Raw genomic sequence first — 22,564 nt, 5'->3', positions numbered from 1 at the left:
CAATAGTCTGCTAAATCCTTTCCATCCATGATCTTTTTTTTTCTTTTTTCCCCCTTTGGCTGTATCACATGTCTTGCAGGATCTCAGCTCCCCAATCAGGGACTGAACTGGGTGATGGCAGTCAAAGCACCAGGGAATCTCGCATCGAAGATCTAGTTAGTCTTTATAAAAATCCTGCAGGGCTGGTTCTCTTTACACCCATTTTAAAGATATGAGAATCAAGGCAAGAGGTGCTGAGGTCACACAGGCGGTGGGTGACACTGCTGAGATCCCAAACCAGGCCTTCCTGGGCTCAGGGCCCGTGTGTTCTGCAGCCCTACCCACTCCTGCAGGCTGACCCCTTGTGTCTGGAGCAGGGCTGGGACCCTCTTCATCCATCAGAGGTGTCTGTCCCGCCAGGCTCAGGCGCCTCAGCCGCCCCTCTTTCTCCTGTCCAGGCCCCAGGTGTCAACACCCTGAGCTCAGAAGCCTTGTCCAGGTACAGATGGCCCCACTGCCCTCACAATCCCTGGGCTTCTGGCATCACCTGCCCTCTCCTGGGCACCTGCTCTAGTCTGGCCCCCATCAGGGGCTCTTCCTAGCTCTCCCTGGACCATCTTGGGGGACACAGGCCCTTTGGGAAGGGGTGATGCTGTCTCCTGTCTACATGAAGATCAGAAGGCTCATCCTTCTTCAGCCGTGACCTCTGTGCTTTATTTCTGGAATCTCTCTCTGAGATCTGCAGTGGTTTGGGAGCAGTGACGTCCCATGATCATTCAGCTCGCCTGAAGCCCTCCCTGAAAGCCCCCCAAGCTCCACCTCCCAGGTGAGCCCAGTGACCATCAGTCTCCCCGCTGCCTTGGCTCAAAGGCATGAAGTCTCCCAGTTCACCCGGCACACGCTGGATGGATTCCTTTTCCCTAAAATGCTTTCACTTGGTCCCTTGTTCTTAAGGGGAAAGAGGTGGGCCACCTCTGGGCCAGCTAGGGCTTTATTACCTAGCAACACTTCATTCCACAATCCACAATAATAATGACGATGATTACGATAAAATGAGAGCTTTAGTAGTTCCCGTTTAAAGAGCTACTTTCAGGGACTTCCCCGGTGGTCAGGTGGTTAAGAACCTACCTTCCAGTGCAGGGGACATGGGTTTGATCTCTGGTCAGGGAACTAACATCCCACTAAGTCTGCACACTGCAACTAGAGAAGCCTGCGTGCTACAGCCAAGACCCGGTGCAGGGGTGGGGATGGGGCTCAGTATTCCTGAGACACCTGTTCAAACTCCAAGCCCTCCCCGTGCCTTTCAGGGGCAAGATGGGCTGAGAAGGGACGTGGGGGCCGGGGCTGGGCAGAGAGACCAGCTGTGTGTGCTGCTTGTGATAAGGTGGTCAGGGGCTGACTCTCTGAGTGAGGGAGGGAAGCTTATGACTAAGATCTGAAAGTAGCAGGTAGGGTGGGAGTGGGGAAGGACAGAGTCTGGAAAAAAGTGGGGGAAGCGCGATGTCCCAGGCAGAGGGCAGAGCAAGTAAGTGCAAAGGCCCTGGGGTAGATTGTGCTGTGCGGGCCAGAGGGCCGAGAGGCAGGGGCAGGGCAGGTGAGACAGGGCCTTCTTGTCCTGGTGAAGAGGGTGATTTCATTCTAAGTGTGCTGTGGGGGTTGCCACTGTACGTCTGATGATCCAGTTTCTGGCTGTGTGTGGAGAACACAGTGCTTCTGGGTAAGGGTGGAGTCTGCTGTTGGCAACTATGAGAGCCAGGAGTGGCATGAAGCTGGGGTGACGAGGAACCCTGAAATCTCTAGGGGTGTGGAAGCAACTGCTTCTATTTGTTTATGGTGGGGGGACCCTTCCACTCCAGACAGGGAGCCCCCAGGGTGGGAGGCAGAGAGGCCAGGCTGGGGCAGGCAGGCAGGCAGGGAGGGGCCGTGGTCTCCCTGTGCGCCGCGTGAGTGGCTGCTGTTTCTTCCCTTGCGGCCCCCTCAGACCATCAGCTTCCTGACCTCCCTGCTCCCATGCTATTACTCAGCTTTCTTGGGCTTGGTCTGTGGATTGCGAGCTTTTTCTCTTGGACACAGAGAAGGCAGTAAGGCACGAAGGTCAAAGAAAGACTCGAGGCCTGGGCGTCAGACGGAGTCTCATCCTGCGGATCCCTGAAGCTCTCTGGGTCTCACAGCACCCCTGTGACGGAGGCGCTGTCAGCACCAGCCCATTTTAAAGATGAGGAGACTGAGGAATCGAAGATTCACTGCCCCACGTTCATGAGGCTGGTGAGTGATGGATGTCACTAGGAACTCAGAATGGTCTGAACGTAGAGCCCGAGCTGGCACAGCAAAACCAGGAGGTGGCAAACCCCTCTCTGGGGACGTTCTAGTACCTTCATCTGGGTCAGTGAGATCAGTGCCAAAGTCGCCTCCTTCCGTGTCAGGCCTGCAATCTTATTTCAGGAGAATCCACATGGCCTATAAGAGGATGAGCAGTGGGGAGGGAGGGTATGGACCTCAGCCCTGTCGTTCCTGGGACCCATGGCAACGTAGAAGCCTGGTCACCGAGGGTCCCTACCCAGACGCTGTGGTCTGATGCTGGGGCTGGGGGGATACCCCACTATAGAGACTGGATGAGATGCACTGGATCTGTGTCTTTCGCTTCTGTTACATTCCTGGTATGGGCTAGGATGGGTTAGGAGGCACCTGCCTCCCAGGGAACTAGGGACAAGCTCAGCCTCGCAAGGTGGTCAGCGTTGTGTGGTGTTGCCTGGATTCCAGGCCACTCTGAAAATTGCCAGATGTGGATCAGAAAGTCCTCCCAGAAAAAACACACAGAGCAAATTTTACACAGCCAGTCCGAAGACTCCAGGGCTCTGACTCGGAGCCCCCCAGCCCTGCAAATGAAGAGGGAAATGAAAATGCTGATGAGTGCTTGCTCTGGGCTTTACTTGGATTGACTGGTGTGGTCCCAGCACCGTCTGTGAGGTAGGCACAAGATCACGCCCATTTTACAGAAAGAGAAGCCAAGGCTCAGACGGACCCTTGCTGGTCCACAGTCACAAAGCTGGGGGCAGCTGGGCTGGGATTCAGGCCCGGGGCAGACAGGCTACTGCTCTTTCCTGTCCATCACCCCATCTTGGTATGTGCTAGGCTGGGATCTCCAATAGGTCTGGGATGAGCCTTGGGACCCCGCTGGCCAGGACTGGGGACCTGCTCGCATTTGCGGGGTCCCCGGCCCGTGAGCAGAGGGTGTCTGCCGTTAGTGGATGCGGCTGAGCTCCACCAACGAGCTGATGTCTGGGCTCGGAGCCTGGTGCTTTGTGAGTGGCCCCACGGTCAGTGTGGACGGACGGAGGACTAAACCACAGCTCGCAGTCCGAGTGGCGAGGAAGGGGCAGGACAGAGTCCATGTCCCGGACTCTGAGCCGTCTATCCCTTGAGGAGACGGAGGTGGGAACTCCAGCTCAGCAGCCCTAGAAGGGGACAAGAAGAGAAGCTGCTGGAGCCTTACATGCTTGGCACCATGTCTGCATTCTTTTTGATGAATTTGATTCCTTCTTGCTAAAGCCCTACGTGGTGGGAACCAGTTAGTGAGGCGGAGGCTGGGCCCAGGGAGGCGAGCTGACTCGGCTGGGGTCCCTGGTCTATGCTGGCCGGAGCGGGGTGTGGTGGGCTGGGGGGCTTCACGCCCAGCTCCACAGAGTGGCCGTTACCCTGGGGATTGTTCTGGGGTTGTGGGCAGTGGGGCCTGAAGGTCCTCACTACCATGCAGTTGCCTGCCCTGGAGTGAGCACCCCGAAGTCCCTCTGTGTTCTGACCTTCGCCCCAGGCAGATGGGGCCCTGCCTGCGTCTCGGGGTTGCTGGGAGGAGGAGCGAGCCGGGGGACTCGGGGCTGGGAGGTTTGGCCACTTCTGGGTCCCTGTGCTGCTGCGCGGGACGCCCCAGCGTGGTGGTGCCTCGGCTGCTCTCCGGGCCTCCAGTGCCGGGCACAGGGCAGGCGCAGTCAATGCCCGGGATGCCTGGGGCTGTGAGCTGAGACCCTCGTCCCTCTGACCTTGGACCAGTGGAGCACGGGGTAGCCCTGTGGTAGGGGTGCGGAAGCCGGCGCGGCTGAGCCCGTCCCCAGGGCCCCGCTGCCACGTACCCTCGGTGCCAGCTCACAGCTGAAGGGTCTGCGCCTCGCCGTCGTCCTCGCTGTCTTCCAGCTGCTCTAGGATCTCGTCCAACACCACAGACCGCTTTTTCTTCGGGGGCTCTGTGGGCGCCCAGATGGCGAGAGAGGAGGACAGAACAGCCAACAGGGATGGGAGGCGGGAAGACAGCGGGGACAGAGAGACAGAGGGAGGGGGAGGGGAAAGCCGGGGGGTGGGGGTGGGGAGGAGGGGGAAGAAATTGAGAAAGACAGGGAAGTGGCAGGAGACGGGAGAGCAGATACAGACACGGAGGCGAGACAGGAGGCAGAAGGAATAAGACCAGACAAGAAATGGGGGGGTGGGAAGGAGGAGGATCAAAGCGGGTATGAGAAAGGGGAAGAGAGCACAGGGAGGAAGACAAAAACATGGAGGGTTAGTCTCTGCTTCGTCCAGGGGTGGCCCCTCTCCCAGTCCTGCCAGCCATCCCTGCCCATCATCCACCCACCCAGGAAAGAGATGGAGGAAGGCCCTTCCCAGCGGGGGCAGAGGTTAGAGCATCTCTGCGGGGTGTAGAGGGAGCCAGAGGGGCGGAATCAAGTGAGGGCAGAGGTTAGGGAACAAGTAGGAACTATTCCTGTTTGCTTGGAGGTCATGGACTCTCAATGGGGTAGTGGGCAGCTGGCATACGGCAGGTGTTCAGGAAAAGCAGGGTGACGAGATGCTCAAGGACTCCAGAGGCAACATGGAGGGAATAAGAGGTGGCTTTAGAGAAGAGGGGTTATTTGACTTGGGCTTTGAAGAGTGTGGAGGAGTTCTCTGTGAGAAGACAGGGAAGGGGACAGAGATGCACAGTGTGGAAAGACGGACGTGGCAGGCTCAGCAAAATGTATGTCTTCTGGGTCCCACACACTACTGATGACCTGCTGTGCGCCGCGGCTCGTCTTCTCCGCGATCCCACAGGCAGCTGTTGTCATCACCTGCACAAGCGCGGGGGCTGAGTGCAGGCAGCTAAGCCTGAGGTCACACAGCCAGGAAGCGGTGAAGCCAGGACCCAAGACACAGCAGAGCCCACGGTCTTTCCTATTTTCCTAAGTCTCTGGTGCTGCCCAGAGATCGCCAGGGAGACAAAGGGTAGGGCAAGAGAATGTGCTGGTTCCCTTGGCCCTCCAGGAGGGGAATTGCGGGGATGGGGGAACATCAGGCTCCGAGCTTAGATCGACTGTCTGTCTCCTGCTAATCTAACCACTCATTCATGGTGGGCTTGTTCAGAGGCAGCTGTTAGAGGCTGTCCAAATCCCCTCTCCTCCTCTGGCTCTGTGAAGTCCTCCGGGTAGAACTAATCGCCCCTGTGACTCTTAGCGGCCATCTCCCCAGCTGGGTCAGGGGCTCCTGCAGGCGGCGGGTCTCCCCAGGGCCCAGTCCAATGCTTGCCCTGGAGATGGAGCATCTTGGGTCTCTTCCAGGTGGTCCTGGGAGAGTGACTTGGTCTCAGATTATTTCATTTCATTCCTACGAAACGGACGCCATCACTGGCCCTTGTCTTCTCCATGGCTACCTGCCTGACCCGAGCACTCCCACTTCTCAGTGGACTCCTGGCCTCTGCGCTCACCCTTGTGGCCATCTACCCTGCCCCCAACGGCTGCGCGACGGGTCCTTCCGCTCCTGCTCTGCTCCAGGAGCTCAGCTGAGTGCAGAAAGGCCGTCCTAGGACATCACTGGACTGGCCCCTCCCTGGGTCTCCCGGCTCTGCTCCTACCCGAGACTCCCCCCCCACGCCTCCTCCCCAGCGAGGACCCGCTGGCCATCGTCTACAGGAACCCCTCACTTCGAAGTGCTTCTCACCGCCGATGGCGCGCGTTTCTTCGTTTCGGGAAAGAACTGTCCCGTTTATGTCCGTGTCCCCTGCCTCAGCACACTGCTGGGCACCTAGTGGGGGCCCACGAGCAGCTGTCGAAAGGGAGGCTGAGCAAATGGGGCAGGAAGGGGCGACGCTGTGGAGCTGGCCCCTTGGGGAAGGTGAAGAAGGGGTGGGGGGCCCGCATGGCCCGAGCCCCACACCAGCATCACCAGCATCGGTAGTCACGAGGAGGAGGAGGGAGAGGGGACCGGACGGGCTAGGAGCTGAGGTGGCCACCTGCAGGGTAGTCAGCCCCTTCCTCTCCTCACCCCGGGTTTCCTCATAATCACCAGAGGTGCACAATGGCCTCTGGAAATTGAATTTGTGGGCAGGTAATAGGAGCCGGGAAATGGAAGCAAAGAGAGCCTGCAGGCCTGTCACTGACGCCCCCTCCCAGTGACTAACAACGGGGCGGGTGTGAGCGCTGGGAACGGCGTGTCCCTGCTCTCCTGCACTGGCCTGGGGTCCCAGAGGGTAGCTAGTGGCGGCCAGCAGTAGTCCTGATGGTGGCAGATACCGTCTTCACTTTGGCAGAATTGTTTCTTCTTTCCCACGGCCTGACTCATGATTCCAAGACTGATACCGGGGCGGTGCCAGGTACTGGTACCTCTTATCCAGCTGGCCCAGGGGTGCCCTGCAGGTGGTGACTGTGGGTTACATTCCCGGTGCCCCCAGTGGCCAGCACAGGGCACCCCCAAGGGCACCGGCCCACCTGGGGGACCTTTCAGAGAAGCATGGCCCGCTGTCCAGGGGCCTGGGGGCTCCGAGGGCCCCTTGCCACCTGAGTGTCCCCAGCATCACGCTGGCCTAGCCTTGCCAGACTGAACCCTGTGAGATGGGAACTGGGGCGATCTTGTCCCAGGGCTCAGCACACAGTAGGTCATCATCTGGAGAACACAAGAGTGGACAAATGAACGGACAAATGAATGAGTAAGTCCTTCTTGGGCACTGAGGTGGGGAACTTTAAAATAATAAAACAGCAGTTGTCAGGATAATAATTAAACAGAGGCGGGACAAGAGGTGCTGATCCTGGGGAAACTGAGGCCCGGTGAGGGCATGGCTGGAAGAGGAGACACACGGGACATGTACTTTAGAAACAGGGCCGCACCTGAGCCTTACACAGCTCCCCTGCCCCCGGTGTGAGACCACTGCCCCCATTTCACAGATGGGAAAACAGAGGTGCAGGGAAACGCATGCCCCCCAAGGCCCCCCAGCTGACACATGGCAGCCCCTGGCTTCCACCTCAGACAGTTCAGTTTGCAACATGCACCCTCTGTATTGGGAGGGGAGGGGCATCTTCTGACGGGCCCCCCAGGGGGCAGGGATGTGTGGAGGGGCCCAGGTCACCCAGGACTCTGACAGGGCAGGTGGTCACAGTCTGGATTGAGGATTGGCTGGTGCACTGGCCTTGGCTCTTCCCGAGCTGGGTGACCCTGGGCAGGGCATGTGCCCGGTCCGGGATTGAACCCCTCATGTACCAAATGGGGGGACATGACTGTTCTCCTACCCCTCTTCTCTGCAGCCGCCTTCCGTTGTCTTCCTGACCTCCCCTGAGGGTGAGGGCTCCTCCTTCCTTTGAAAACCCCTCAAAGCCCCTGGACTTGTCCCCAGCACCTGTCATAACTGAGCTCAGGAATGGCTGGCACTGACCCCGCAGCCCCAAGCACTGACTGGAGGCTGGAGGCTGTGTGCCGCAGACTGAGCCCTTCCGGGCCTCAGTATCCTCATCTGTAATATGGGCCACTAGGACTGCCCACCTCGGGGCTGCGGCGAGGACTGAAGGAGAGAAAGAAGCGACACCAGCACCTGGTGAGGGCTCCATGGCAGCGCCGAGGCCACCACCTTTACTTATCACTCACATCAGAGGTGCTGACTTAACATGTCCCGCTACCATCAGGCCAGGGAGCACCACTGGTGGGGCGGGCTACCATCAGGCCAGGGAGTGCCACTGGTGGGGGGGGGTGCTGTCATAGGAAGGCCAATACATAGCAGGTGATCAATAAAAGGGAAAGGAACGAAGCGATTTGGTTCGTCAAGGCCAAAGCAAGTACAACCCAATCCCCACCTCCTCCAGTCACTGACTGGAGAGGCGCAGGGGTCTCCCCTGGGGGCTGTGGGGGAGGGGTGGGGGAAGTCATTAGCAACCAGCCGACTTCACGGCCCAGAAGTGAGACGGTCTGAGGTCACGGCGCTGCCGTTGCGCACTCGGTGACCTTGGGCAGGTCACTTGTGCTCCCTGGGTCTCGGCTGTCTCGTCAGTCCACTGGGGGTGGGCACAGGACTCATCTACCTCCTGGGGCGGTGGCGAGGATTAGCAAGTTTATGGGAGCTTGGCACCCCGAGGGCTCAGCACCCGGGGGGGCCTGGCATATCTGGCTCAGGCTGGGCCCCCAGCACCGCCCTCCCCGGAGGACGTGTCAGGCCCCGAGTCCCCACCGAGCGACACCCAGCACCCCCTGCTGGCCCTGCCCGCATGCGGAGCGCCCCGCTTGCCGGGAACAGCTGCTCAAATCCTATTTCCCCGACATCAAAAGCCTCAGTGGGTTTTCACCAAACAAACATAATGCAGAGCCGGAGAAAGGTGTAAAATAAATAAACGAAACAAGCTGTGCGTTTTCTTTCCGTATTACAGCTGCACCCGAAGATAAACAACAAGTGAATGTCACCAAACATCAATACCCGAGAAATTAACTTGACAAAGAGCTCAGCCGTCCCCCAACAACCCCCCAGTCCTGCCCCCGTCCCCCCCCACCGCCCCCCAACCACCCTCCAACTACCATTTTGCATTTCTGGAGTTCCCCATCTAATGATTTTATTTTTCAATTAATTCCTTGACAGAATGCCAGCCCGCGTCTCTCTCCCGTCCCTGGCTGGCGCTGTCGCCCTGCGTGCAAGGCGGGGGGCGGGCAGGGGGAAGGGTACGGGCGGGGGCAGGGGGCTGTTGGGAGGAGGAGAGGAAGCTTCATGGCTGGTCAGGGAGGAGAGGGTTCTGGAAGGGACCCCAGTGTGACCGGTCGTGGACAAGGGGTTTGCGACCGATGGCGTGGCTGGCTGGAGCCAGGCTGCCCAGATCGCAGGTGAGGCTGCTGTCCCCGCTGGGCTACCGGGGGCCTGGCCTCCCCGCTCTGTGCTCCGTCTCGGCAGGTACTGAAGAGCACCTGGCTTCACGGGGGCCGAAGAGCCATCAGCAGGGCAGAGGTGCTGAAGGCCTTTACAACAGAGCCCTGTACCCACGAGGCATGCGATGAAGGTGAGCCAACCCTGACTGTCATCAGCGGGTGCAGTGACGGAGAACACATGGGCCGGCCACCTCCCTCCTGCATGAGACGAACGAGAGTGGTGGCACCAACCCTCGACAGGTAACAGTGGCCGTGGTGGCTACCCCTTCCTGGGGGTCACCCACGGCGTCAGCGGGCAACCTGGGGATGTATTAACAGCTCCCTACCCACATGGAGGGCCAGGGGCCTTCTCTGGCTACGAGGGCACCCCTGGCCCCAGCACAGGGGAGGCTGGCAGTGATGGGGACTGAAGCCCCCTGAAAAGATGTCCCGGCTCCTTCGACTTCTGGGGGACAGTTCGGAGCGGCACAGCTCTAGGGGGGTCCCCCCGGGCTGCATACTGCACACACACTGCTTACCGGCTCCCCTCCCAGCTGCTCTGCTGGGAGCCTTACCCACACCTCAGGGGCTGCTTCCGGGGAACCCAAACTAAGGCACGCAAACGGCAGACACTGTGTCTACAGGTGAGCAAACGGCACGAAGCAGGGCCTCACGGGGCCGGCACACTGAAGAGCGTCTGGATTTGCTGACATCATTGATTAAAAAAAAAAAAAAGTTACTAATATGGAAAAATGGGAAAGGCTACACAAGAGCCTCCATTTCTAGTTTCTCTTGAAACCGGCTAACCTGGGCACACCGGGCCCATGTCCCCACCTAAGAGTAACTGATGGGCTGTGTGCTGGTTGCTCCTGGAGATGGAGGCCTCACTCATTTGGGTGTTTTCTGACTGTTCCAGGAGGTCCGAAGCTCACTGCTCCCCGAGACGAAGGGCAAGTGAGGCAAAGTATAAAGTGCAGGCCCGTGTAGCGGGTTTCCCCTATTAAACCCGAAACAGGCGACTCCAACAGGCTGGGGGCGGCGGGAAAGGGTAGCAGGTGTAACCCTCTCCCGTCTGTCCCTCAAGGGGAGGAGAGGAAGGAGGCTGGGGTGGGGAGTAGAGGGTGGCATTCCAGGTGTGGACAGGGCACCACCGCCTTCAGATGGCCTGCTGCCCCAGGCCATCGGGCACACGAGGCGCTGGAGACAGGGTGTGGGCCCTGTCGGCGGGGGTGGGGAGGGGGTGTTGGGCACCCCGAAGGCTGGCCTAGTGTCTGAGGCTGCCCGCTCTTGGGAGCCCTGCCTCCCATGCTCCAGACTTGCGGACCCCGTGGGCAAAATCCTCAGATTCCCAGACAGGTCTGCATCCCAGGGCTCTGTTCACAGTAGGCGCACACTAGATGCTCACAGAATAATGGGCAGTGTGTAGACAGGACCAGCCTGGCTCCCACGACCAAACCAGTGGCACTTTATTGGTACAAGGAGGCTGTTTCAAGGAGGTACCTTTTCAAAGCACAGCTGGTTCCCAAGAAGCACGTGTGATCTGAAAGAATCTTCTCTGAGCCAGCAGGCGGGAGACTGGGCCCCAGGCCCACCTGTGCCACCTCAAGGATTTAAGGGAGTCGCGTAACTCCATTCCTCAGTGTTCCTATCTGTTAAATGGGGATAGTGCCTGCTCTCCTGATCTCAGGCCTTGAAGGTTCCAGCCTTTAGTCATTCACAGCAAGTAGTCGTTGAACACACACACACACACACACACACAGTAGTCACTGAATACACGCACACACACACACTGTACCAGGCCTGGTGCTAGGAATCAGCTGCCAAGAAAATCACAAATGACAAACCGAACCAGCAGCCACAGAGGCCACGCTGGGTCCCGGTGCTGGCAGAGGTGGGCTGTGAGCTGTCACTCACACTAGGAGTCACCTGTCACTCACACCAGTGGTCACCCCAGTCACCTCTGGCCTGCTCGAGTCTCGCGCTCCTATCTGTAGAAAGGGCGTGACCGAAGTGGCCACTGCAGAGCAGTCAACAAATAAGGTGTGGACACCCACAACCCAATGCCAGGTACGCAGAAGCGTAAAAACACAGGTGTCTTCGAAGAACACCCGGAGGGCGGGCAGTGCTCAGGAAACGGGGAAGCCAGTGGGCTGAGCTGGAGCCCAGAGAACCCTGCATCCCTGGGCCTCGAGCCCAGCTCTCTGGGCTGCAGGCAGCGGAATGGGCGTGGACTCACAGGCCTCCCACGAGCCGGGAGATATCACTGCCCCATTTTTCAGACGCAGTAGCAGCTGTTCTAGGGCTTTGGGGAAGATGTGCCCACGTGGGACCCTGAGCTCAGATCGGGCTGGTCCCGGGGCCTTCCTGTCACACCCCAGAGACACGTGTGTCCCCTGGCTCTGCTGCCCGCCCTGCAGGGGGAGCCAGCGGCCCAGACTCCTCAGAAGGCACTCCTAGACAGGAAGGGCGTGAAACAGACGCAGGCCATGTGTCAGCACCCCCTTGCCTGCATCAGCTGTTTTTTTTCTCCAGGAGCTACTGAGCTTCCTTGGTGGTCCAGCGGCTAAGACTCTGAGCTCTCAATGCAGGGGGCCTAAGCTTGATCCCTGCTCAGGGAACTAGATACCCACACGCCGCAAGAGTTCACAGGCTGCAACTAAAGCTTATACATGCTGCAACAAAGATGGGGCACAATTAAAATTAAAAAAAAAAGCTGCTATTGGTTCCCAACCCATAGCCTGATAGAATCATCTAGAAAACCTCTGATACCTGGACCCTACTCCCAGAGGTTCTGATGCAAATGGCCTGGGGTGGGCATTGGTTACTGTGACTACTGCTATGATTACTCACAGTGCTCAGGACTCAGGTCGACCTTGCTGTGCTCTGGGCATCCTGGGGGCCTAGGAGTTACAGGTAGCTGGGCTGGTGGGCTCCCATCCACGGGGGTTGGTGAAGCTGCCTGGCCTGGATTATTGTGGATTTAGTCCCTGGTAGGGCCTTGGGGCTGGGCTAAGCCTGGGGACTTTGGGGCTTGGTCCAGCACATGTCTGCATTAGTTACAGATGCTGCAGAGGCCTGTATAGGCTGGGGAGGCAGTGGGGAGACCAAAGGAAGGTGACTCACTGCAGAGGACCAAAAAAAAAAAAAAAAAAAAGGAAAAGAAACCAGGAGAGGCAGAAGGTGCCCCCCACTCTCCTGTCTCGGGCCTGGAGAGATCTTCCCATTTCTGGGGGCTTGGTCAGCATTAGATCCCTGTCCCTTTTCTCTTGGCAAAGTCCTTGGGTTGGGAGTAGAGGCTCAAAAGAATCAGTAACGTCATCTCAAGAGGCCAAGGTGGGATGCTGTCTGTACCAGGATCTCTAAGTGCAAAGGCCTAAAGGCGCCAGGGAGGAATGTGATGGAGTTAATCGGTCTGAGCGGTGACCACAGGGACGGACACGAACTGTGGCAAAAGGGGGAAAAACAACAACAATAAACAAACAGCCCATGTAACCTGGCCCCAGCTACCCTGTGAGTGCAGGACCAGGAGCGGTCAGATCTTATTTTTCAAGAGAGGCCAATAAGAGAAGCCACTGTAATGAGAAGCCCAAGTACCGCAACTGGAGAGGAGACCCGCGAGTCCCAACTAGAGAAAGGCCCGGGTGCCGCAACGAAGACCCAGCACAGCCAAAACTAAGTAAGTAAAATTTATAATAATATTAATTCAAAAAACCCGCCTTATTTCCTATCTTCTAGGCAAAATACAGACCCGCGATCTTATCGACGGCTCACCAGAGCGGCCTGCTTCACTCTCTCTCCCCTCTGCCTACAGGGCCCCACTAGCTTCACTTGTGGCCCTGAGCAGTAACGACAACCTCCTCGTCCGTGTGTTTTCCTTGGGTTTCTCAGGCCTGGGCCAGCCTACGGTTCAGAAACAAACCGGCCACCCCCTGCCACCAGCCACAGAGCTGGAGGCGAGTCCACCCTCCTCCAGCCCCTATTTCTAGCACTTTGGTCCCCAGGTCCCTGAACCTTCATCCAATCCGGGCTCGGCCCCTTCCCCTCCCAAGTTGCTCTGAAATTCTCCTTCTGTCAGTTTAATTCTGTGATCGATGAGGAAGAGCAGGAGAAATGGCCCGGCACAGCTGGTTTCCCCGTTAGCCCTAGCAGGGATTCCTGGCCTCGCTGGCGATGGCTGAGTGAAATGTTTGCAGAACGCAGAGAACACAAGTCAATAACAATTTAGCTGGATTGGGAGCAAGTACCTTCTCCGCACGGACAGCCACTCCCGGGGGAAGGCGGAGACGGTGTGCAGGATATTGCCGGAGCGCTTGGAAATATTTCCAAAACACCACTCAAAGAAGATCGGGGCATGGGGTGGGTGGGAGCAAGGGGGAGGGGGTGCCCAGGGAGACACCTGCTCTGGCTTGCTCCAGGCCCCCTCCAGCCTCCCCAGTGCCTCTGCAGGGAGAAAACACTCGGCTCTCGGAGCCTGGCTCCCTCCCCACGGCCCAGCCATTGGTACCCTTGCTAGCAGTTGCCACCACGGAGCCACCATGACTGAAACCACTCCTGCTTCCTGATTTTTCTTCTCTCGATTCTGCCTCCATCAGCTGGGGTGGCCGGGTGTCGAGGAAGAGTGTGTTTCCTGGTCAGTTTCAACCTCTCCTGCTGTGGCCCGTCAATATGGCTGGGAGCAGGAGAAGGAACTAAATTCAGCACCCTGGACAGGGATGGGCAGCCACTTCCAAGGGGCAGGGGTGAAACACCTCCTGTAAAGCACCCCGGGGCCCATGGTGGCCTTTACTCTGTTGGGACCCTTGGTGGCAATCCAGGACAGTCTTCCCTCGCCTCCTGGGTCTTTCGAGGCCTCTGGAACAAGGGCTGCCACTGCGAAGCCTTAAGGTGGGAATGAGAGACACACAAATGGAATAAAAATGAGATGAGGGGAGCTTATGGGAACCTTCTGTCTCCAGGTAGCTGGCAAGATCCATGGCAGACGGATATTTTGAATAATAAATTCTGTGACTCCACATGCTTGCTCAAACTTTCCTGACTGTGATTTTTAAAGCCTGAAGATTATGTTTTCATGGCCAAGATCAAGGAGGCCATTTGCAAGGGCTAGCATGGGGATAACAGGCTCTCCTGGTCCCCGATCTTTTGAAAATGTGCCGTCCGGTGAATGATTAAGTTACAGAAGGGGAGGGTTTGGTGAACTGTTGCGGGCTTTAAATATCATTTGTATGCTGATGACTTCCAAATTTATATCTCTGCCTGGACTTCGCCCCTGAGCTCTGAACTCATAGATCTATCTGCCTGACATCCCACGGTGAGTCCTAATAGGTGTCTCAAACCCGACGTGTCCAGATCACCTCCCCCCACCACCCGCTCTTCCCAGCTTCATCATCACGTGGCAGCACCATCCTCTGAGAGGCTCGCTTTGAGCAAATAACTCCATTCTGGCCTTAATTTCCCCTCTGCCTTCCAGAGGCAAGTCTGGTCAGCTGTACCTTTACCGCATATGCTCAAACCACTGCCTTCTGTCCACCCCTCTGGTCTCCGTCCCTGCTCAGACCACCGCCCTGGTCAGCTGGGACGACTACATTGGGACTCCTATTCCATATTCTTGCCCGGTATAGCAGCGAGCATGAAGTATGAAGTGTGATACGACGGGCCATGGCACTCCCCAGTTTAAATCTTTGAGGGACTTCCCATGTAACTTGATGAAAAGTCAGGCTTCCTGCACCACCCCATAAGATCCCACGCCACAAGATCCCCCGAGGGAGCCCTGCTGGCCTCTGTGGCTTTGTTTCCGACCACGCTCCACCCGGGACTTCTTCTCCAGCCACAGTGGCCTGCTATGAGCAGCCTTCTGCCCCGGGGCCTTTGCACCTGCGGCTCCCTCTGCCTGGAAGGATGTCCCCCCAGTTCTTGGGCTGGCCGGCTTCTTTCCCTCACACAAAAACACCAACGCCTGGGAAAGACTTTTGCAACTGTTAGGGGAACACTGACTGAAGCTGCCCGCCCTGGCCAGGCACTGTAGGAGTCATGTGCATGAATTATTTTACAACAGAAGGTCCTGGTGAGGAACATGGAGCTAACAAGCCCCTACCAGCCAGAAGAATTTGGGAAAAGTCAAAAGGAGAGAGGAGACACCAGTCCATATGTCCTACCCACCTTCTCAGAATCCTCCTCACTGGAATCCATCTTGGCTGAGCAATGCATGTGCCACCGGGAATGGAGTCTGAATGATTGGCCAGAGACAACCCGGAAACTAACCCCATCACCATAAACCCTGAGACTACATGGCAGAGCGGTCCTGTTGGGCTCCCTTACCGTCCTGCTTCCCACCTAGGCGTCCCTTCCCCAAAAATCTCTTGCTTTGTGAGCGCATGTGTCTCCTTGGACAATTCATTTCTGAGTGTTAGACAAGAGCCGGCTCTTGGGCCTTGGAAAGGGTCCCCCTTCCTGCAACAAAAACCACCACATTTGGAATCTCTCCTCCCTCCTCCCACCCTTGAGGAGAATAAATTAGCCGTCTGCATTTCCTGCACAGAGCTTGCGATCATCAGAACTTTCTTGTCATCACTTTTTAAATTATTAGTCTCTCCCACTCAAACACCAGCTCCATGAGGGCAGGGACTGTCTCTTCTGGTGGCTGCTTTGTCCTTGCTGCCAAGTTAAGGCTGGGTAATTAGACAATCAATGGGGAATTGAGGGTGTGAATGACCAGAAGGGGAAGCAAGGCTCTGGAGCCTCTGCTCCAGGAAAAGCTGGGGGATTCCTAGGCAGAGGACTTGAGGTAGGAGGATGAGACTGTGATTATCATGCCTCTAAAACAGTACACTCTCTGAGAAAGGGGGGTTATGTGGGAGAAATTAGTCACCCACATGGCTTCAGACATAAAAGAAGGGCAGCCATTTCACAAGCCCTAGGGGCAGTAAACTTTTTCTCTAAAAGGGGAGACAGTAAATATTTTAGGGTTTTGTGGGCCGTAGGGTCTCTGTCATAACTACTCAACTCTGTCCTTACGGTGTGAAGACACAGCTAGAGACTTTATGTGAAAAATGGGCATGGCTGTGTGCCAAAAAACAGCTGTATTTACAAAAATGGGCTGTAGGCTGGATCTGGCTGTGGGCTGTAGTTTGTAACCATGGTCCTACTTGGACCATGGAACCCAGATCTGATAAAAGGTGCGGGGATAATTTTAGGGATTTAGGAACTGCTGGGGTCTCGGCAGTGGTGATAGGGTGAGCTGTCCTATAGTGTGCAAAGATGAGTGTCCTCAGGAAAAGTCACTCGACCCTTCTACGGCTGTCTCCCGAAAAACGGGAACAGCACCTCTCTCTAGGGAGTTTGAGGCTAAAATGAGATAGCGCGTGAAACCTGGCACCGCCCCCGGTGCACGGTACATCTTCAACAAAGCTCTCTCCTCTTTCTCTGACTTCATCTTTAACAAGGAGGCACTTGACTGCCTCTCTTTTGACCAGTGGGGTTTCAAGGGTCAAGGTTAGGGCTCCCTGGCAGCACAGCACACAGGGCTGCTCTCAGAGAGTCCAGGACACATTAGACGCTCCATTAAAAGGGGCCCTTCTGATGACCAGGGCTTTTCTGTTCGCTTATTCACCCCACGGGTTGTTGGTGAGCACCTGCTCTGTGCTGGATGCTAAGACGAGGCCAGGGACGTGGGGAGGACCATGTCCCCTGGAGGATCACGTCTCTTGGGGAGTAGCCAGGTTGAACCACAGAGGTGAACACACAGTGCAACAGAGCAGGACCCTATGGGGCCTTCCCAGGACAGGCCTGCCCCCATATCCTCTGCTTTAGCTCTTCTCTGAAGTGTCCAGACAGCAATAATTGATGCAAATTTCTCCAGTTGTTTCGCAGATATGAACACCCACCCCATCAAATGGAGGGTGTTAACTACCTGATGAGATGAAGGAGGTGGTTAGACAGCATCACCGACCCAAAGGGACATGAATCTGAGCAACCTCCCGGAGACAGTGGAGGACCAGGGAAGCCTGGCGTCCTGCAGTCCATACGATCACGAGTTGGACGACTGAGCGGCTGAACAACCACCACCTGATGACCGTGAGCTCATAGCCCCAGGCTTCCTGGAGCCTAAGGACCGATAAAGTTAACCCCTGTGACACCGCCCTGTTACCTCACCATCAGTCAGAAAATTATGCACGATCTGATCACGGATCCGGGGATCCCCTCCTCCCAACAGGCTTTTAAATACGCTCTGCTGGAACCCTTAGGGGAGCTTGAGGGTTTTTGGGGTCAGAAGCCAGCTTGTCTTTTTGCATGGCCCTGCAATAAACCTTTCTCACGTTTCAGTATGACCTCACTATGCATCTGGCATGGGAACCTGTGTTCATTAAAGTGTCAGGGAGATGAGGTGTGGGGTGACAGGGGAACTCCCAGGACGGCAGGTGTCGGGGAGAAGTCCAATCTCTGATACTTGGGCTGAGATCTCAAGTCACGGGTGGGTGGGTCAGGCCGACGGAGCCAGGGGCCCAGGAATTGGGCTCCTTACTTCCCCAGCAGGGAGGGGCACCATGCTGAAAGCCAGTGACAGCCTGGGCCTGATGAGGGCAGCTCTCACATCCCAGGCTGGCCTGGCTTGGCCGGGTGGGGGAGCGGCGGCACTGCCAGCCACTTGCCACGCTGGTCATGTCTGCGCTCCCAGCTCTGGAGGTGAAAGGTACAGCCGCTAACCACAGCCCATCAGTCTCCCAGCTGGAATAAGACAACGCTGGGAAGCAGAGCCGCGCTCCCGGCCAAATAAAAGCCTGTTTGCCCCGGCCTCCCTGGCTGTGCGCGCTCGAAAACAGAGGGTTCTGCGGGCGGATTGCTTCCGTACCATTATATTCTGTCGGCGGCGCTCGCAGGTACCACAGCCTGCCGGGGCCCTGAAAGCTTCTCAATGCCCTGACCCTGCTGGTTTGTAACACGCTCGGGAAGAAAGGGACGCAGCCAGTGGCCGCCTTTCTGCTTTCTTCCCTCCGTGCTCTCTCTTTTCACCCTCCCGCATGCAAGGCACCGAAGAATAGCACTTCACCTGCCGGGGGGCCGCAGAACTGTGGATGAGATAGCTGATTCCGGCCAGGAAGGGAGGCAGGGAGATGACGGGAAGGCGGGACTGAGGAACGGGGTGGTCGTGTTCATCCCTGGGCGCGAGTATCGCTGTCCGGAATCAAGGGCTTTGCCTACTCGGGGCAGCTTTTCCAATGACTTTCAAAGACCTGCTCTCGGCTGGTCCATTTGATGGGTGTTTTGTTAAATGTCAATTCACCAGGGACTATCTAATGCCCCACGTGATCAGGGACACCAGTGGATGAAATGAAGACTGCCCACCCCTGCCTTGGGGAAGGGGCACTGGGGGGTTTGCTCTGAGCTTTTGTGGCTGCTGATAAGGGACCCTAGGTAAGTGGTGAGGTTGAGACAGGGAGCTGAGGGCATTTAGTTCCCACGATCGCATCAGATGGCCAGACAGCACGAATTTTTATCAGCGAGGAATCCATCTCCTCCTCCTTGTTGTTACCGTGTACTGAGAAGCACCTTCTGTGTGCCAGGCATGGGGACCAGGTGGCATCCAGGATCAGATGCAAACACACCATCCCGTGCCCTGCCCAGCTGATGGGCATTTCATTCTCATTCTCTCTCCCTCCCTTCCTCTCTCTCACATATTCCCTGTTGTCCGGGCTTCTAAAAACTAGGATTCCTCTTTACGTCTCTTTCCTCTGCCCAGAGAGCATCCTCCCTTGGCCTGGGTCCACAGGAATGCAAGGAAAACAGGATGTGTAAGCACCTGGCAGGGGAGGGGAGAAAATGTAGTATCTGCTGCCTTCTCACTGGGCACCCTCAGCTTCAGAAGCATCATCTCCTGTAAGCCCCGGCCCCTGCCCCTCCTTTGAGGTAACACCCTAGTCCCACTGTACAGATGGCAAACCGAGGCGGAGCAACCTGCCTGAGGTCACTGCACAGACTGGGGTGAAACGTAAGGGGCCATGTGCACAGCTGCTCACGGGTAGCCAGCAGGATGGCTAGAGGCCCAGCTCTGACTCCTGACTCGGTCACTAGTGGCTGGGCACCCCTGGGGAAGTCACTGGCCCTCTCTGGGCCTCGGTTTCCTCATCTGGGAAACGGAGGATAATGACGGTGTTTACCTGCCAGGATTCTGCAGGATTAATACCTGTGAAAGCCCATAGACAGTACCTGGCACGGACTGAGGCTTAACAGATGAAGGTTGTCATGGGAATAATAACAGTAATGAGTATTACTTGGCCCGAACTGCTCGTGGAACTGTGCGCCTTGACCTCGGCTTGTCAGTGACCGACAGGGGAGAGAAGAGCTGGTCAGAGGGCCTGGGAAGCCCTCGGCCCAGCAGCACCCTGTCCCCACGGTCTCCCCCAGGGGAGTGGTGGGCCTGGTGGAGGAGCTGAGCCCCGGAGGTGAGGGTGAACTTGGGGTGATGCACGGTGACTGCACCAGCCATAATGGCGGGCCTCTCCATCACTCTGACCACCTCGGAGGCCACGGTGTCACCAGTGAGCTCCCTGCTGGGTCCCCCCAAATGGCTAAGACGCCGGCCTTTCATTCCGAGGCCCACCTTCCCCAGGGAGCCCTTTGTCGTGGCCTCGGTGCTCGAGTTGGGCAAATGGGGCTCGGGGCTTCCACCTGAGATCTGAGTGCCTTCCTGGCACAGCTCAGGGCCTGGGGGGAGGAACTGGGCATGGATCCCACCTGCCCTTGAAGTCTGCCAGGGACCTGGAAGCTCTGAACAATGCGGATTTTGACACAAACGAGCTGGGTACTTTTCGCCATGGGAAAGGGGCAGAGCCGGGAAAAGGGTGCAGCCAGCAGGGCAGGAGGCCAGCAGCCCTATTCTGAGTATTTAGGGCCGCTGCGGTACCCCGTTCCCAAGGAGATCCACAGACAATGGGCAGGTGGGTGAGAGGGCTGACATTTTCAGAGCACCGGTTTTCAGCTGACGTGTCTGCCCTGCTTCCCCCACAGCGTTCTGCCTACTGGGGAGGGACGGAGGGGGTGTCACTCCAAGGATGGGGTGCTACAGCCAGGCTGTCCGAGAGTGCAAACTCTGCTTCCACCCCCTACTATCTAGGTGACCCTGGGCAAGTTCTGTCATCTATGCGAGCCTCAGTCCCTTCATCTGTAAAACGGAGTGACTGAGGGCATCCACCCCCGGTGGCTCAGCGGTAAAGAACCCACCTGCCAATGCAGGAGACGTGGATCCGACCCCTGGGTCGGGAAGATCCCCTGGAGAAGGACATGGCAACCCACGCCGGTGTTCTCGTCTGGGAAATCCCGTGGACAGAGGAGCCTGGTGGGCTACAGTCCGTGGGGTCGCGAGAGTCAGACACGACTGAGCCACTTGTGGGATGGCAAACAGAAGCCCCAGGCGGCGCAGGGACTCGTCCCAGGACGCTCGGCTAGGAGGCACTCAGCGGAGCCTCTCCATGCCTCTGTTTCTTTATCTGTACGATGAATACGTTGGCCACTCGATGCGAAGAACTGACTCAATGGAAAAGACCCTGATGCTGGGAAAGACTGAGGGCAGGAGGAGAAGGGGTGCAGCAGAGGATGAGAAGGTTGGATGGCATCACTGACTCAATGGACATGAGTTTGAGCAAACTCCAAGAGACGGTGAAGGACAGGGAAGCCTGGCGTGCTGGAGTCCATGTGGTCGACACGACTTAGCGACTGAAGAGCAGCAAGCTGGGGCAGCAGTACCCACGGCAGCAGGGGCCGCTGTGAGGATGAGAGACACGACGCGTATCACATACAGACGGTGCCCCAGCACAGAAGAAGTCCTTATTATTAGTACACAGTAGCTGTTATGAGTCCCTCTACACTCAGCTGGCCTCAGTTCTGTCATCTGCAAAATGGGGCTGTTCACACCCACTGCATAGCGCTGTGAGAGCATGAATGGGAAGATGGATGCAAATTCACTGCTGTTTTTCCCACTATTATTGCATTAGGTTGGCCAGAAAGTTCATTTGGTTTTTTTTCCATACCATCTTTTCCAAACCATCGTCAAGTTTTTTCAAAAGATAGTTCATGCTGCTGCTGCTAAGTCACTTCAGTCATGTCCGACTCTGTGCAACCCCACAGATGGCAGCCCACCAGGCTCCCCAGTCCCTGGGATTCTCCAGGCAAGAACACTGGAATGGGTTGCCATTTCCTTCTCCAATGCATGAAAGTGAAAAGTGAAAGTGAAGTCGCTCAGTTGTGTCTGACTCTGAGCAACCCCGTGGACTGCAGCCTACCATGGGATTTTCTACCTCTGTCCATGGGATTTTCCAGGCAAGAGTGACTGGAGTGGGGTGCCATTGCCTTCTCCGGATAGTTCATGAACAAACTGTTAAAAAAATTTGTTTTGGCTGCACTGGGTCCTGCTGGCTGCACATGGCCTTTTTCTCTAGCTGCGGCGGCGAGCGGGGGCTACTCTCTAGTTCTGGTACCTGGCTGTCGTCGAGGCGGCTTCTCCTGTTGCAGAGCACGGCTGCTAGGGTGCGGGCTCAGCAGGTGTGCTGCGTGGTGGCACGCACGGTCCCACATGCCCTAACCCTAACCCCTTCTTTTTTTTTTTGGCTGCAGGGCATGTGGGATCTTAGTTCCCAGACCAGGGATCAAACCTGTGTCCTCTGCATTGGCAGGTGGATTCTTAACCACTGGACCACCAGGCAAGTCCCCCAAACCAACTTTTTGGCCAACCTAATACCTGCCCATCTGGGCCTCGGCCTGCAGTTGACCTGGGGAGATGGCCAATCTCACAGAAGCGCTTCCAGCTGCGGCTTTCTTCTGGGGGGAGGCTGTCTTTGGAGATCAATCTATTGAAGGGGGTTGCTCTCCAAGGCAGGGCAGGACTGCTGAGCCTGCACTCTCCCGCTGGCCCCAGGGAGGAGAGGTAGGGGGGGATGGAAGAGTCCCTTACACAAACATTTGCCGATGGGTGCATTTGGGCCTGTCAATGGCTGTCGATAAAGATAGGATTTGGGGACTTATTGAGTCGTGTGCTTGTGGCTGTGTACTTAGCCCTAACGTCTCTGGTTTCTCGTTTGCCTTTACTTATGGATTCCCCAGTCTTGGACGGGCCCCGGCTGGCATGGGGGCTCAGAGATCAGCCCATCAGTGACAAAGGTAAGCCCAGTGGTGCAGTCTCCACCATGGGAAAGGCGCTGGTCCAGCGGGGAGAAGAATCGTAAAGAAATACATGATGATGCGGCAAGGAGATATAGGAACACCCGTGGAAACAGCAGAGGACAGAGCCGTTACTGATAACCTGAGGAGCGGGGAAAGGGAACGCTTCCTGGAGGAGGTATCCTTTGCGCTAGACCTTAAACGCTAGATAGGCACTGACCAGGTTGAAAAAAAAGTTGAGGCAAGGCACTGTGAGCAGAGGGAAGAGCATATGCAAAGTCAGTGTCTTGCTGGGCATTTGGGGATGGTGACCTCCGAGGGAGGTGTG

At 56.9% G+C, this 22,564-nt stretch overlaps 1 protein-coding gene across 4 annotated transcripts in view; it reads right to left on the bottom strand.

Moving 5' to 3' along the window:
- Window positions 1-2,886: 2,886 nt before the first annotated feature.
- Window positions 2,887-22,564, bottom strand: part of RBM19 (RNA binding motif protein 19) — a 120,832-nt gene continuing 101,154 nt past the window's right edge. For 2 of the 4 annotated variants that reach the window (XM_086345989.1, XM_086345991.1), the window contains 2 exons: window positions 4,107-4,217; window positions 2,887-3,434 (listed from right to left, as the gene is read on the bottom strand). In XM_086345989.1, the coding sequence (XP_086202115.1) occupies window positions 4,120-4,217 (98 nt within the window). In that variant the 3' untranslated portion in view covers window positions 2,887-3,434; window positions 4,107-4,119. Of the gene's footprint in view, window positions 3,435-4,106; window positions 4,218-18,574; window positions 20,845-22,564 lie in introns of those variants that run through there. The other 2 variants (XM_086345988.1, XM_086345990.1) reach the window with 1 other exon arrangement.

Source organism: Bos grunniens, chromosome 17, assembly GCF_055505025.1.
Source record: "Bos grunniens cultivar Pamir isolate PY7600 chromosome 17, Bosgru_T2T1.0, whole genome shotgun sequence".
Lineage (NCBI taxonomy): Eukaryota > Metazoa > Chordata > Mammalia > Artiodactyla > Bovidae > Bos > Bos grunniens.
The sequence above is the reverse complement of the archived record's forward strand: the minus strand, read 5'-3'. Positions and strand labels throughout refer to the sequence as shown.